The 18,266-nt window shown below is 35.5% G+C and overlaps 1 protein-coding gene across 4 annotated transcripts in view; it reads right to left on the bottom strand.

Annotated features, from left to right (window-relative positions):
- Positions 1 to 18,266, bottom strand: part of DPYD (dihydropyrimidine dehydrogenase) — a 333,817-nt gene that overhangs the window by 223,687 nt on the left and 91,864 nt on the right. For all 4 annotated transcript variants that reach the window (XM_083867303.1, XM_083867305.1, XM_083867304.1 and 1 more), the window contains 2 exons: positions 11,624 to 11,785; positions 2,289 to 2,485 (listed from right to left, as the gene is read on the bottom strand). In XM_083867303.1, coding sequence (XP_083723429.1) covers positions 2,289 to 2,485; positions 11,624 to 11,785 — 359 coding nt within the window. The remainder of the gene's footprint in view (positions 1 to 2,288; positions 2,486 to 11,623; positions 11,786 to 18,266) is intronic.

Here is an 18,266-nt window from a genome sequence, read left to right on the forward strand (position 1 = left end):
CAAATTAGACCCATGTCAGAGGTGCTTGGACAGGTGCTTGGTGTTTCTCAGCGACCTCAAGTTACTGCTGTTCAAGGGGCAACTCTCTGACCTAGTGATAGAAGTATTCTGGTACACTGTAAAGCAGTGGCACAGATAGGAGCAAAATTAGTAAAGCTTGTTCATGGTCTCTAAGCAAGAGCATGGAGTGCTCATGCCTACTCTACTATAAAGCATAAGTTTTACACCAGTGTAGGAAAACCTGCCCACAAATACGAAAAATCCAGACACGTTCAGAGAGGCACAGATTTACATCATATTTAAATATCCCACCACATGAACTGCAATCACTAGACACTCTTCTAGTGTCACAATATTGTGAAAATTAGCTATGATGCAAGAAACATCCTAATTAAAAAAAAACTGGAAGAAACTTCAAGAAGGCACAAACACTGCCATCATAAACAGCAGATTCCAAATACAAAATTGATTAGGTCTCCTTAACAATTTACAATAGTTTATGAAGCCTTGAAAACACACCCATCAATAACCAAAATTTGTTAAAAGATGTGTCGCAAAGACTTACAAATGCAATAATGGATGACTGCTACCACAGTCCAGCCCCTCTTCTGTTTCAAGATTAAAATAAAGACAAAAGGAATTGATGCCCTTAAACCACATGAGCATTTCTACAGTGAATGGAAGTAAAATTTGACCTTGACTGATACATGTTAAAACTCAAAAGAAAGAAACAGATTTTAAAACACACTCCTTGACCATTAAGGATACTAACAAAACAGGCAAAACTCTGTGTAAGGTTTTTTGCATTGAAAGAAAAAACAGGCAAAACATTATTTTAAATTCAGGTTAAACCATGAAGAATTTAAGATCACACTGTTTCAAATACACAAGCATATACTAAAAAACTGTAGCACTTTATTACAGCACTGAAGCAGATGCAGTAAGTCCTTCATTTTATTGCCAAGTCCAACCTGAGTCCAACCTGTTACCAAAAAGAGCTTCTTTGTTAAAAACCTCTAATTAGTTCTGACCACTTTACAAAAGCAAAAAACCTGATTTTAATCTGGTATTTATGATAATATGTGCTTCTAAACAGGTGAATAGGTATTTCACATACTAAATCTGCAATCCTCTATGGTAACTAGTTCAAGTAAAACAGCTTCCTAGTTAAATGCCTATGGATTAACACCTCAGTAATTAGGCAGAATAATTCTGAACCTCACTGGGAAAAACGCAAGTAATCAGTTCGACTTCTCCAGAACTGATTCTTTTTCTTGCAGAGCACTGAAGTAAGTATTTGACATTATGACATTATGGATCAAATTAATTAACCATGTCAACTCTATTGATCTCAGTGATGCTACATTAAGAAATGCAAGTGCATCACCCTTCTTCCTCTCTCTGTTTCATTACATTTTTTATTTTTTTAAACATGTTGTGTGAATGCATTTTGTACTCTTGCACATCTTACACTGTAGAATTAAATTTTGACTTTGAATGGCTTGTATCCACTAGTCAGTGTCTGAATCATCTTATACACAGGGATTCCAACAGATCGACTAGATTTGATGACAGCCATTACTGCAGTGGCAAAAATTAATTTTCTAGTGTAGAGGATGGACAATATGCAAATATTAGCCAAGGGTTTACCATACAGCAAAACTGCAAACATACCTTCCTTTTTGTACTTATAACTTTTTGAAGTTGAGAATTGCAGGAGGTTTATTTCACCCATATGATATGATCTGCTAAAGCTGCATCCATGATCACCACTGTCACCTTTATTTGCACAAGGTAGTCCAGGAAAGCATGCTAAACCTAAAACTCTCCATGAAATTTATATCTGTCTAAAGCATTTTAAACATTCTTTCACTAGGGCTACAGGTACTTCATCTTGCTTTAAGAGTTTTGGATGAGGGAAAATGGTTCCTGACACAATTTTCTAATATTCTAAGGTTCTCAGTCAGAAATGCAGATTCTAATCTGTTAATTTGATAACAACAATTAATTTGATAATAACAATTGCACCCTGGAATTTAACAGATCATATGAGGAGAATATAGGAGACAGTCACCAGATTTTCAGTTAAAGCTTGCCTATAACTGTACCTCTCTTAACATGAATGATCAATTATTTAAATAAAAAGTTACTTTTACAATTCTGAAATCTTCTATTCTCTTCCTTTGCTAAAAGTCAAGGGATCACATATAAACTATGTATGTACAACAGTTTTCACTATGCTTTCTACAACAATTGGAAACAGTGCTTTGTTGTCATGCTTTTATTACCTTAAGCCCCCAAGGTACTCCTGCTTTTCAAATATGGTGATGTTTGAATAGCCCAGTCGAGCCAAAAAGGAAGCACAACTTAAACTTGCAGGTCCTGCACCAAGAAGAGCTATCTTCACCTGATATGCTTCAGGCATATCTTCTACAGGAGGTAAGGAAGGGTTTCTGATCTGAGGAATATTCATGGCTTTGAAAACCTGAAAAGCAACACAATCAACAGGTTAAACACTTTACATACCATCCTTAAATTTCATTATGACTGACATGATGGAAGCTTCTGCTAGTACTGTCACTAGTACTACGCATAGTGTAGTAGTACTACTACACATAGTACTGCCACAGTGACATATCTGTCGCACAGATATATTATAGCAAATTCACAACATTATAGAGGTTTCCAAATGACATGATCTGTGCATTCGTGAGCGATGTTGTTATTTGCAGAGTTTGGTTCTTTTATGGGTCTTTTTGTCTTAAAAATCACTGAAGTTGGATTTTTCACTACTGCAAATTATACAGAGAAGACAGAGCCAGACTACCAGTAACAGAATAGGAATGCATAGTCAGCCAGATGGCAGAGAATCTCTGCAATGCCAAAAATTTTCCCTGCAAACAAATTATTCTTACTAGTAGAAAAATACCTCTGCATGTAATGCAAAGTATTATAGTGCCAGTAAATGGGCTTTGCTTCTTCAAGAGACAATCTGTACGACCCTGGAAAACTCACTTATAGCTTGAATTTTAGAGGTGGTAGGTGACAAACTTTAGGTGGGTTTGAAATGTTTTTTAGGAATCACCCAAGTCTTCAGTGCTATATTTTCATTGGCAACCCATGCATTAGATGCCTCCTCTTAGATAATTACAATAGGACTTCATTTCAGTTTTTTATCTATCTTATTTAATTTGTTGTCCACTTTTTAAAGTTTCCAAAAACTGTAGACATACCTGAAAGTTAGACGGTTCCCCCTATGCCCCAATCATTCATTCACCTGCATAATGGTGATGATTTGCTCCAATCCATTGTAACTATTAAAAATACGTTGGAAAAACCTCTGCCCACTGTTGTGCATTTCTACAGAACCCTACACAATGGGCTGCTAACCTGGTTGTAATGTGGCACAGTTTTTCAAGTTTGCATTAAATCAGTTCTTTGCTCATGTATACAGATAAGCGCTGAAGACAGAAATATTCTGCATTCCCCAAGCTAACTTCACTCTCCTCTGCACTTACAAAAATTGTAGGGAAAAGAATTGAGTATCTTGTATGATCTACAAAAGGAAAAAGAATAGACTTACAGCCTTAGAAGCTACTAAACATTAGAAGCATGGAAGAGCATAGGTACATTTTCTTTTTACTTTAGGCATTAAGGGGAAAAGTGTTTAATCCAAGCAATACGTAACTGTAGCAGACAAAAGAATTCAAGAGTGCATTGCATGGGGATTCTCAGTCATATCACAAACACCATCAATGCAGCATCTCAAAAACTACCAGGAGACTACACTGTTCCCCACCTATTGCAATGCAGAACTGTGTTCCCTAAGTACTAACTAGACCTCAAAAATATATACACTGTCATTTGTCTTAATAAATATAATATTTAAACTACTTAGAAGCTTACCAACAGATTTTACTTTCCTTAGAACTCAAGAAGCAAAGGGTTTTCAAGTTAAACTTTGGCAATTCCACTCATGATTAGAATTTTTCATTTATATTTCGAATCAATGTTCATTTTCTTCATGTGCACTTGAGCACTCATGCTAGGTAAACCAATGATTAGTTCCTTCCCTCTCTAAAATTTCTGTGTCAAACTCCCCCAGTCTTTGTAAATTGACACAGCGGTTTAACAAACTGCATGAAGCAAGAGACAGATAATTGTTTTAAAGAAAGAATCATTTAAACCTGACAATTCATACAATATGGGAAAGTTTAATGTGGTTATTAATGGATTTCACAGGCTGAAAAGCTCATATTGTACTGTGAAACTAGACTATGATAACCAAAGGCAATGATATTTCTAAAATGTCTGCTTTGTTATATTCATAAGAAATTGCTGGAATTATACCAAATTTTTATTAGTCTCATGTAGTTTCAAGAAGGCTATTCAGTAACAAAAATTATATAACTTGCATATTTAATGTCTATATTGAACACTCTGAATATGCATATGCTTAACAAATTTACTACTAAATTTGCTTTATTGTTAACATGGCTATTTTATATGTATTATTGAATAGTCATACCCACCAAATAAATGTTACACTGAAGTTCCACACTACTGTAGTGCAGTGTTAAGCTTCAGAAACCAAGCATTCATGCAGAAAATCCTAGGAGTTCAGGCTGAATGGTCAACTTTAATTCTGCCTATTTGCAAACAGGGTAAAACTGTCTTTATGCAGCACAGCCAGCTTGTGTGGCAGTATCTTGCCATCTGGAATTCAGTGGCAGTTTTGCATATTAAGGCTGGCAGGGTAACTGTGTGAAAATAGCAAACTGCTTTGATGCATTTCAAAGGATTTTTACTCACCTCATGGTGAAGTTTCTCTATCCTGTAAGTCACATAATTAAATATCACTGAATTCCTATGTATAAATCCTTTGGTGGCCAGAGATGAGTAACTGGCAAGCAAGTGTTCAGTGGTACATTACATTCAACTGTTCTTTCTGCTTCTAATCTCTTCAGACTATGTTCAGGACACTGGTAAAATTCAATACTATTACCCTTCTTTCCACTTTTCCTTCAAAAACGTGATTTATTTCTTCTTTGGAATTGGGATGGAGTTTTTTACTTTGTTTTGTAGGGTTTCTTAACCAAGACCCATTCAGGAAAATGAGACCAAATGATGAACTTTAAAGCAGAGTCTCTCAGTAAAAAGCCCCAGTCATGCTCTCTCTCATACACAGTCAGAAGATATTAGATAAATTAATAATAGACATTAATAACATCAGGCATTTATTCTTCAACATTTTATCAAATATGACACAATTATCATTACTTCAGTGTCTAGGGCCTATTTAAATTAAATCCACATTGATTCTGTCCACTTCTTATACCTCATGTCCATTAGAGTCCTCCAACAGGATATCCCAATTTATAAAACATGGAGACTTAGTCCACAAGTGAGATCCAATTCGACCAAACCAAACAGCCAATCTATTTTGCTAAGTTCCAACAACTGAAAAAAATACTCTCTTGATTCATACATTTGTAACATATTATAGTTCTCCTATTAGCATCATTTCATTGTGTAAAGGTGTGAGTGCACTTGCTCAATATTCTCTACAGCATGGTTCTCTACAGTATGAGATCTAACAGTTTGTTGTATTCTCTGTTGTAAATGATGCATCCTTTTGCTGCAAAGGGGTTGGTTTATGTTCCAAAACATTTAACAAAGACCCTAATTCCAAAATATATAAAAATAACACATAACATGAGTTTGCACTCAGGTTCCACATGTCCCACTTGAGCAAACTACAGTGGCCTCAATTGCTGAGCAATTGATTCCAGTTTAAATTTCCTGGAAAGTTTTAGCCAACTCACTTTAGCTGCCTTTCAGAATTTTGTTAGCCTCATGTAATAAAATTTTTCACTGCACCACTCTTGTATTAGCAGGTTTTGATGAAAAGTTGTGACATTCGGCAAAGAAGAGCAGGTTACACAGAGAAATGCATTTTGCTAATCAAACGAAAATAATCTTATGGCATAGTAAGCATGACATTTTAAAAACATTTAAATATCTAAAACATTTTAAAGCATTAAAATAGGCTAGAACTGATATTCAGAATTTTTACCCAAAATTTTATACAATTTAAAATAAATAAAATAACTAATTTCAATCAATGTGGCACTTAGAGCGATGGTTTAGTTGACAAGGTGTTGTTTGGTCAGAGGTTGGACTTGATGATCTCGTTCATCTCTTCCAACCATAATGATTCCATGATCCCTGGCAGATTCAAGGCCAGGTTGGAGGGGTCTTTGAGCAACCTGGTTTAGTGGAAAATGTCCTTGCTCATGGCAGGGGAGTTGGAACTAGATGACCTTTAAGCTCCCTTCCAACATAAGCCATTCTTCAATTCCATGATAGCTTAAAGTTATTTTTGGAGTATGACAATGTATTAAATAAAACAGTAAATAGCTTGAAAGTTTAATCTTAATGTTAAAATGTGAAAAAACTCTGTCTAATCCCATAAAAAGATATTATCAAAACATACTTTGTATATTCAACATATATACAGAAGGACACATTTCAGAAGACAAATAGGACAATTTAACCTTTTAGCAATACAAATTTTAACTTGATGACTAAATCTTTTATATTCTTCAGATATAATGCTTGGTTCCATGCTTAAAAGGATCTAGAAATAAGTTTATCAGTAAGATTTACAGTTAAACATCCTTCAGTAGGGCAATGAGATACCAAACAGCTACTGACATAGATATTAGAATTTAGCTGGGATTAATTTTAGTGTGAAACACATTAGTATACACTGAATTGTTATCATATTTTACTAGTGCACAGACATTAAATACAGGGAATGAAATCAGGAACATTTAGGAACTGGTTTTATTAGTTTCACACTTTCCCACTGGTTTCCATGGATATTTATCTGTAGGCTGGTTTACATTAATATGGGGCAGTTGAATATTTAAAGAAGAAAAACATGTTCTGCACATATTTTACTGCAAAATAAAGCAAATTCCATGCACAGTAATCTTTGTGAAGTTGTCAAATTACATGATCACACAATTAATTCCATTTAATTGCAGTGGATAGCATAGGATGTTACATTCAGTGTTTTTTCTACACACACGTGCTAGTTATGAAACCTTCTCGATCTTCTCCCCACAATTTAAGAGCTAAAGTTGCAATACATCAAAATTTTATGAAGTAGGTGAGTGCCCACAAAACTATGGCCTAAAACATCTTATTGAAGACTTTTTAAACCTTCATTGTTCTAGTCCTAACATATCCCATGGATCTAGGACATTGCAGAGTCCAAATCTCAATGTTTCATTAATCTCACCACTAAATGGACTTAGCAATATTCATGCAAATGCCTTAAAAACAAAATAATCTTTAACATCTGTAAAACAAGTTGCAGAGAACTTTGTATAACTTCCTGAAATATCAGCAAATCATTTAGCATTGGCCAGAGAAATCAAAAGTCCTCAGAGTCATACCCCGAACTATTGTGGAAAGCTAAATCATCCCCTTCAGACAAGCCTGAAATTTTATTTATTGCTATCAAGAATTTCAACATGACTTAAGAGATAAAATTACTTAAAGATGTATTAAAATTAATACTGATGAATAAAGGGCTTTTTCTATTTGTCCTGCTGTCTTAGCTCCCCAGAACAGCACTCCTCTTGCAGAGGCAGCTCATGATGATGCAGCCTGTGACGATGCCCAGACGGGTATCTCAAGGCTATCCCACAGGAGTGGCAGCCCCATGAGAAGCCCCACCTTCTCCTCACAGCTACACTACAGATGGACCAGAGCTGTCAATTTGCAACTCAAAGAGGAGCCTCAAGCCCAAAGGTACAGTGTGCCACTCCATGGCAATCCCTCAAGGAAGACGTTTCTCCCTTGACTGTGGTGGGCTGGGGCAGGAGGGAGGTTCAGCACTCAGGTTCCTCACCAGAACACTCCGTTCAGCACAGGTACTCTGCTGAGGTGTCCCTAGGTGAGCACCAGGTAAGCTCATACAATCCCCCTTTTCAGAAAAACACATATCAAATTTCCTTTTCCAATTTCTTCCTGCTGCAGCAGCAGTCAGAATGTATTTGGAAAGAGGAAAAAATCACCAGAACTGTAGCTGGCACAAGAGCCACAGCACTAAATGATCTAGTGTTTATATCTAATATGCAGAGATTAAAATAATACATTTTCTATTTGGCTTGCGCTGCATCATTTAGAATGACTAAACAGAAACAAAAGAGAACTTTTAGATTCAATAGTCTATCCAAAACATAATAATTTGACGGTTTCTTAGTAATACTATAGAAAATAAGGTAATAGATCTTGCTTCCTTTTCACTACAAGCTTGCAAACTTGTACTTGAGTAACCAGTGATTTTAGTTCATTTTGGGGCTGAAAGCCATATACTTCATGCTTAGATGCATTGTCACTGCAACCTCAGTATATTTTCACTGAACTTGTGTTCAAAAAATGGATGTTTCCTGATTCTGAAGTACTTGGGCAAAGGAGACAGATAAAGACATTAATATAATTTTGACCTGTGCAGTAGCAGGTGTAACCTGAGCTTGACACTTGTCATTTATAATAGTGAGATTTACTCCATGTTATTCTCTAGATGCAACAGTTACCATGGTAACTGCATCCCAGTATACACATTCTACATCACAAATACAAACGGACATTTCCCTTTTTCCACTTAAACATTTAATTGTCAAAATTCACATTTTCTCAGGCTGGATTACAATCCACTTTGAGAATGAGCCAAACATAGTTACAAAACTATATGAAAGGGCAGAAGGAAAATGCAGGCGGCATAAGGTGCCATTTTTTTTTTACTGTTCTACCGTATGCAAGACAAATATTTTACAATTAGGGAGCTTTATCTGCAGTATGAACAGATGATCAGTCATTGTTCAGAAGTACAAATGGGCACACGTCATACCCATATATTTTCCATTTTAAATCCACATTCCTGCTTTACTGCAATTTTATCTATTATCTCAGTTAGCAGTTGTGCCCTTTTATTATTGCTCACTCTCGTAATGCATCAAGTGTATGATCCTCAGACTAATTCCAAGGGAAAAAAAAGCCTAAAACTGGCTTCATGCGCAATGCATTTTCAGTAAATAAGCCCCTGTGGGACAAATATTACACCATGCATGAGAATCACCATGCAGCTCTCATTAAGACTAACACATGTTGCATGCCTAAATTACATAATTTCCTAAGTTACTTGTACAGGTAGAGCTGTGAACACTCTATCTGGGCCAATTCTTGTATGAACAGCAGTACTTAACAATTTTCTTCAATATTATAATCTATATTTTTATAATGATTGCTACTTGGAAGCACTTATACCATTATATTTTTTCAACAGTTTTTTACTTTCACAGTAAAATTTAACTGAAAAGTAAAAAAGTACTAATTACAAAAGTGACTGCCTATTATAACTAATTAAGAGTGCTACAATACATACAAATTCTATGTTAAACAGCAATAAACCTAAAGGTTATTTACAAAATTGTTTACAATCTTTTATATTTTTATACACTAGATGTATAGATATATAGATAGTATGAAAATACTAAAGATAATAATTTTTTTTAAATGTTCTTTTTGTTGGAGTGCCATATAGAACTATATAATAATTTTATTCTGTTAGAGCTCCTGAAACTAACATAATTTTAAACAAACTCGAAACACTGAAAACTATTAATCCTCTGCAGTTTTCGTATCAATCATTATGCTAGCACTGAGCTTTTTTTTAATAGATTTCTAAAGATTTTTGAAGAAAAATGGCAGATATTTAGCATTATCTATCAAGCCATAATTCCTCTATATTAATCATAGAATAAGACACAAATCAAATTATAAGAGATATTACTTGCATTTGGCTCCTAAACAGTAATATTTCACCAATGTATTTATGATCTACTTGACAACTGTTTCATCTTTTTTGTTTGGTCAGTTGGTTTGGGGTTTTTTTCTTTGGTTTTGTGAGGGTTTAAGGAAAAATAAACTTCTTCTGCTTTGCAAATAATTCTAGCTTTATACATATACAGAATAAAGGCCACTAGAAGAAAAGCTAGTAAAAGTGTTTCTTGTCTGATAAAGCCCAACTATTCAACATAAACATAGAACTAACACAGCGCAATGTCTCTAGTCTCATCCTGTAAATGAGAACTTTGGGTTCTTACACTTGTGTGTTCAAATCTCAAGAAAAATGAAGTGTGTAACTATTTAAATGACAGAGAGAAGAGAAGATTCAGCAACAGCTAGCAGAAAAGTTTATCAGGTGCTCCAGAATATTTATAAGTCTCCTGGAGAGAAGAAAGAAGGGATACATACAGATAAAAGGAGAACAGCAGCAGCAAGTAGCAATATTTGCTCATCAAATCATGACCCGCAGCCATTGGGAAGAGGGTGTGAAATCTCTCATCAAATCATTTGCTCATCAAATCATGACCTATAGACATTGAGAAGAGGGTGTGAAGTCTAAGCATGACACCTGACAAAAATACCGTCTTACGGACATCATCTGTTACTTCCAGATTGATTTGTATTTCTATTTTGGTCCGTCTTTCAAAGTTGTTTTTTTCCTAGGTTTTGTAAAGTTGACTGGAACTTCACTGTATGTTTGTAAATAAAACCAGCCAAATGGCTCATGATACAGAATAGGGACCTGCACATTAATTAAGGACTGTACAGAAATGTGCAATCTTAACGCATGAATATGCTGTTTTTAATATAGCCACAACTCCCTCAGTTTTACAGAGGCCAAAATAATAATTTTTACCCAATGTTACTTCAGATAGATCAGATGAGGTACCATCTGAGACCTTGAGTTAAGTAAAAATTCTCCATGCCCTCAAAAGAAGTTAACAAATGAGTAGTTGCCTTTCTCTTTCTTCAGATAGAAATTGGAGAATTGAAACTTCATAATCACAAGAAATGCACAAGAAGCTCAACAAAAACTCATGCAAAGAATTTCTAACATGAAGCAGCAAGTAACAACCTTTGCTTCAGTAGCCAAAACATGTACCTACCTTTATGAAGTATTAAATTTACACATATACACTGTGAATCTGTACCTATATAAATAGATACACAGGGACATATAGTTTAGGTCAACCTCAAATTATGTATTTACTTAGGTTTGGAAAAACAGGACAACAAAAAGAAAAAATCATCTGAAGCTTATCCTTGTCTCAAAGCCAGTATAAATACACATTAATTCTGCTACAGAATCTACCCTATGCCCAGAACAGTTCTACATCTCCTTAATATGCACTTACAGATACATCTGCACTTGATCTTTTCCCCTATGCAGCCTACTTGAGTAACATCCACAATTTCACCTCAGGTAAGTCTTTCATTATAAAACAATTCTCTCAACTATCAGCATGTCTAAAGAATCATCTTGTTCTCAAATAATGTCCCTTATGTTCTTATGATTTACTGCATTATGAAAGTATTTCTAAGAATTTGAGTGTGCTGTAAGAAAAAGGATAATTATTCTAGCTTTCTACACCTTCATTTTATTAGTATCAACTTAAAAAAAAAATCCATTAACAAAGGCAACCACAGGCAGTACTCAATGAAAAACAAAAAAATTAAGACATTTTCAAGTCCTCCCTACCTCAGTAGCAAACTGCTGCAATCCACCAATATTAATTGGTCCTTCCTCAGTGGCATACAAATTGCAGCCACCAACACAGAGATCTGATGTTGGACACACCATTCCGCATGTCAGGCCAAGTGGATTGTCAGAAAGAATCATTTTGGCAGCTCCATAGTAGTTCTGAGGGAAAAAGGGAAAGGAAAAAGAAATAAAAATGAGTCACATACCAATGAAGCAAAAATTCAAACCTTCAAGAGAGAATTTTATATATGTTAAGTAACACTGGCAGTACTTAAATGTACTAACATGTTATGCAAAATTCCATCAAAGTCACTGAGAAGAAAGTCAGCAAAAACTGTGGATTATTCCGAGGCAAACCTTTGCTTTTTAGCTTGCAAAATGGTTAAAAGCATGTTCAGTCTGAAGTGGTTGTAGGATTTCTAGTAGCTTAACAAATCTACCTTCAAAAACTACAATTGGTGCATTTTGTACTTGAAAATATTCTCTCCATTTCTAGGTCAATTGGGCAGTAGCTGAGTTGCAACCCTTGTTACAGGTATGACCAGAAAGTGCCACTTAAATTACCAGTTCTTTAAAACACAGGAATGAAAAGCTTATTTTACACATCTGTGCACACCATCTCTGTGGATATTCCTGTCCTTCACACCAGAGCAGTAGTGTCAATTTTTCCAGACACATGATGAGAAGACTTTCCATGTAGCCACCTGCAGATATTGCACTACTGAATTATTTTTTGAACTCTTTTTTTCTCAACATATACTGATCAGGACAAACACTATTCTTCTGTTTCCTTAAATCATAAACCAGGGAACTGATTAAAGATATGTTACCTACAATTCCCAGCTTCAAAGATTCTCAATATTCAGTGGACTTCTTCAGAAAAGGAACAGTCATCAGATATATGAGAACTAGCAAGAATTCTTTCAATAATAAAACTCCAAGAAATGGACTTCAGCAAGTTCCCAGTGTCTGAGGCCACAAGAAAACAACCTCTGATGTTTTTTTCAGTTGGATAATTGTCTTAAGAGGAAAAATCAGAGGAAATGCCAGGAGTGACCTGAAGCATCATTTAAAGGGACAGAACTATAGACAGCAGTTCTGCACCTTACATTAATGATATCATGCTGTAATTAAAGCAAACTTTTTACATACTGTATTTTATTGTGTATTGTCAGTACAGAAGTGTAGTTAATAGCAGAGTGTAGTTCTTCCTTCATTCAACCACTTTTCCCGCCCCCTCTGTAAGTCCCACCAAGGGAAGTCCATGAAGATGGGTTAAATTCAGAGATACCTTTTAAGACCAGAAGACAATAGAGTACACCCCTTAGAACCAGCACATGGCTGAGGTTCCATAAAAGTTTCTTTAGTGAGAAATTAATGCTGGGATCTCATTTCAGCTTTCTCTACACTAGAAGTAACTGAGAGTCTGAAAAAGAGTATGTCTCCTGCCTCTTCCACCACCTCTTCCATATTCCAGTCTTCAGTAATCATCCCCAGTAAGAAACAGTTTTTTATAACAAGTACCTTCACCTGTCCTGTCCTAGGACAGCTGAACCAGAAAAGAGAGAAGATGTTCAAGCACTGTGAAGTATTTGGTCATAGCAGATCCTGACAATGCTGCAGCTTTCTATCAAGTAGGTTAATGCACTAAGAAGTGTTTATTTAAAGCAAGTATTTTGTCACACAGAGTAAGAATCCACTTAGAAATAAAAACAGCAGTGTCAAGATCTGAAAATTTAACCAAAAATGAGTAACAAGAATTTGGTTTGGGAGGTTCAAATTCACTACAGGCATATTATTAGACTGAGCATGCGATTCTCTAAAGCTAAACCAGATCATTCAGACACATAGAGAGATTACCAAGAAAATGCCAACATTCAAGAAATGTATTTGCAAATGTAACTGGACTTCTTGCTCACAGTTGCTGGTCTACTTTACACGACAAGTCTCTGTCCATCACCTGAAAACACAAATGCTGCCTGTGTGTACTTTCATGGGATTTCCTTAGACACTATTAAACCCTACTGCAATTCTAATCCTGGCTGAACAGGCAACCCCTTTATACAACTGCTCTGAAGAACCTTCAGCCATTTCCCCTGTGGTGACTAGTAAGACATTTTATTATCCCCAATTCTCATTTACTCCAATGTAAAGGAGTATTAGTTAAACTGAAATTGTACATATTAGCAAACAGTTTTGCTCTTCCAGATTAATTATACCGCTTTGTTATCAGAGATAATTAGGGATGCTTAAAAAAACCTGTAAAGACACTGCAAGCTCAATTCGGCAGCAAATTACAGAAGTCCGGTTATACTGGAGATGTCACTGACACAAATTTACAATACAGCAGAGGTGACAGTCAATGCAGAAGACCCACATCTTCCTGAAGCAGCAATGAGACCAGCCTAGATACTCTGAAGCATCTTAAGTGGCACTAGATGCCTGTTCCTCAGGCAATTACATCTAGCCATTCCTTTTTTTTACTCTAAAGGAATAATTACAAATTAGTACAGGTGATTTTTCTCACTAACTCAAAGATAAAATGGTTTTCAATGAACTTTTGTTCTCTTTTATGTTTCACACATATGAGCCTTACAGTTTTCCTTCCTGTGTTGCCCAGGATCATTACATTCATTATCTTCAACTCTGGTTCAATGGAAACAAAGTGCATTTCTATTTAAGTAACTTCATTAAGGATTTTCTACATTTTTCAGCTTTGTAATTAAAATCTATACACAAGCCTAGTTATTATGTCTAGAAAGCACAGCTGTTAAATATTCCTCTTTTTAAATTAATTTTCTTTTATATATATATTCTAACACTTGAGCTGTGCCAATACAAGCAACATTAACACAGCTGGCACATCTTACTTCTTCTGCAAGCTCAAACCAAACTTTGAGCACAGCTATGCTACAGAAAGACAGGGTATGTTAAAGCACAAGTGACTTCAGAGAGAAAGACCCAAGGTTAGTACAGGTATAGGACCAAGATCACAGTTTGTTAAGCAGATATCTAAGGAAATCTGTCTCAGAACACCATAGCAGAGTTCAGTAAGAAAGAAGCTGGAACTGAAGCCTGAAGACTCAATGGGGGTAAAGCCAGCTGCTGCTAAATTCTTACTTTGGGAGAAACGGAATATATGAAGGTAGAGACCTCATTTGGGCAGTTTTGAGATATTGCTGGCATAATCATGAGTTCCTGCAGCTGCCACTACTACTTGCAAAACCTGACAAAAAAGGAACTGCATCTCTTCAAATAAGAGTATCAAAAACTATACAGTACACATTTCCATGCTAAATATTAAGACCTTAAATAAATTGTATCAACCGGTATATATATCCTAGTCTCAGCACCTAAAATAATTTTAATGATAAATTCAAAGACAGTCACATCTGAGAACAGCAGGGCAAGGCTTCATTCACTAATGCGTTCAAACTGTGCTAACGTGGGCACCTCTAGAGATGAAGTGGAAGCACAGGTTCGGAGTGGACCTGGTTTCCTGGTCTGGTAAAAAATAATTACTCTGTACTAATTTTACCAGAGGTAAACTTACAACATTCTCTCAGAAGAGCTGCAGTTCCCACAATCTCCTCTTCTACCTTCTCTGTTCCCATTGCCACTGTTCCTGCTGACTACCAATGAAAGGATTTTGCCATGCGCTGCTACCACAACTGTGCAGTGGCTCAAGAGCAAGTCCACCTGCAAATCTCCTGCCTGCCAGGGCACAGTGCAGTGTGGATGCTGGGATCTGCGCAGGACTTCATGTAACTTTGAGTTGCTTCATCTCTTCATCCTTCTGTTCTATTTAATAATTTATCCTATCTTTACTGTGCAATTATCTAACATACCAAACAATCAGAAAAAAGTTTTAAAATACTTGACAAAAACTGGCAGATAAATTCAGTAAGTCTAGTAAGCTACACTAAGTGGTATTATACAAACTGTGTTACAAAGCTACAAAGCATTGTATTATAGCAATAAATAAGAGTTTCTAGTATATATATAGTATCTTAAATGTTTAGTTACACAAACACATTGTGTTTATGGAGCTTTATCCTTTTTAGGCTGAAAACATGTATTAATGATCATTGTATTTATCAGTGACATTAAAAGTAGAATATTCATAGAATATTCACATCTGAAAAAGATATTGATCACTTAATTTTACAAAACTAGCATGTAGTAGGCTGCATATAAAATAGACATACAGAGATGCAGACTTGGCAGGCTGGTAACTACGCATATGTTGTACACGAGAAAGGATCATAATTAAAGGGAGGCTGGCTTCATTAAAATGACACAGTTACTTCAGTGCATAGAATAATACAAGCTACCTTAACAATTTGGAGTAATTTTTGTAGATGTTTAAATAATAAGATGACTCAGTTGGCCAGTTTCTTATAGGCATCACAGAGGAAGCAAGTCTAAAACTAGAATGTTTCTGAATTTTTTAATGAGATAAATGTCTGCTCCTGCCTTTGTTCATAGAATCTTTTTTTCCTGTGCACTTCCATAGAAATAAAATAATCTAACTGGATAAGATGTTTTGTGGTTTCCTACATCAAAATGTCAATAAATACCACATTGCTAACACAGGGAACAGAAACAAGCCTTAAACAGATATCAATAATCAGAGGAAAACAGGCAGAGGAGGATCTCCACATGTATCATTTGGAAGCATTATATAATTTGCATGCAAATTAGACTGTTTTTTACTTTAAAAAAACCCTATTAAAACACATAGGATCAATACTGAGAGACCAGAAGAAATTGCCTTTACTATCAGGAAATGCTTATAGCATCCTTTCTTTCAATTCAATTCAAGAGCTTTTAAAATATATTCATTAAGCATCAGGGTGTTTTGATATTGCAGTTTTCTCAAAAACAATGAAGAATAGGCATTATTATGCTTTATGTAATAAAAATTAATACACTGACTTTATCAGAATTTGGAGACAGTATGAATACTTTAAAAGCAAAGAAGAAAAAAGTCATAATTTCTTTTTCATCTGGATTTAAGTTTAGAAAAGGGAGACATAACAAAATACAAGGAAAAAAATCACCACCTCCTATTCTAGTCCAAGTTCTGCAATGGCTTTAAAATTTACTCAAGATGCATTGGATTAAAATATTTCCACAGACCGAAGAGTCACTATTTAAAGTACGTTGTTATATAAGGAGCATTTTTCACACTGACACACACCAGTTCAAATGTAACAAGAAACGCCCTCAGTCTGTCAGCCCCCCCAAATATCTTCCAAAGAAGAATGAACAAAACATAACAGCAACTTATCAAATCATACATATTCTATATTATAATGCTGATGATTTTTAATCAATCCAGAAATCTTTCACATCATTTGACTTGTGTCATCATAACAGGACTGTAATTTCACACAGTGTCACTATCTTTTTATGAAAAAGAACGGAAGAAATATCTTGTACTGTCATTTTGTCCTTTGTAGTCTAGAATGTGAGAGATTCCTTAATTGACATAGTGTCATCGCAAAAGTCTATTCTACATAATTACACTATGGCAACTGAAACCAGCTGTCAGCCATTCCATTACACTAAGTACAAACAGACATCTCAAGAAAAGTCACTGCTTCATGTGCATCAATTTAACATCATTCCTAATTTTTCTTTTAAATGCTTTTCTATTCCTTACTACTTTATTTAGTGACCTGAAATATACTACGATTAACAGAGGAAGCTGAATAAAACAGCACTTTTGAAAAACCTGGGGCCTCAAAGTGGTAGTTAAAGATTAATTGTCATGAATATCTGTGTCTAATTATTACCAGTCACCTAGCAGCTTTCTGACTTCCACAATCCTTCATTGTATTAGCAGTACCCCACCTACAGTATTTTACATATGAACTGTGACTCGTCGTCTTTGCAATGGCATATAGATGTCTTTTGTTAATTTAGTCAGAGTTCCTCTGGCACAGAAAAAACGCCATCATTCTGTTTTTCTCACCTGTCATAATCCTATGTCTCTCAACACTCTTTCTCTGTGGCAATCTTCTCTTCATTTATTTTCTCTTACCAATTCCACAACTTTTTGTATGTTGCTTTCCTCTCTTTACACAGTCTTCATTTTTCTTATCTCTAGTGTATTACCACAAACACATTTTCCTTTATTCCCTCAATCTCCCAAACTTCAGATTCACCCTTATCCCTTGGTATCCAAATCTGTCTTCCAGTTTGTTCCTTCTCCGATTTCTCTTTTGAATTTCACTCTTGAAAATCCCACACGTGTTTTCAATGGTTTCATTTAAAACTAAAGATTCCTCTGAAATCCTAAAACTTACCCTCATGTTCCACAAGTTTCTCTGTACTGTTCCTGACATTAATTTCTCCTTCCTCCATTTCCCTCCCAGTGTTCTGCACAGCCCAGGGACAACCTTTTACCTTTTATCCAGAGGACAGCATGGCTTTGCTGATTTTCAGGACTGGGCTGTTTTAGAGTTTGTTTTCCAATGTGAGGTTTTTATTTGGTTTGGGGATTGTTGGGGGGGATTGGGCTCTTTGTTGTTGTTTTTTTTTTTTTTTTTAATGCTGGCCTCCATGTAGTCTCTTAAAAAGAGTTGATGTGTCAGTGCAAACCAGCTTATCTTTGTTATTAAGGGATATGGGA

Source organism: Zosterops lateralis (genome assembly GCF_965231275.1).
Source record: "Zosterops lateralis genome assembly, chromosome: 9".
Lineage (NCBI taxonomy): Eukaryota > Metazoa > Chordata > Aves > Passeriformes > Zosteropidae > Zosterops > Zosterops lateralis.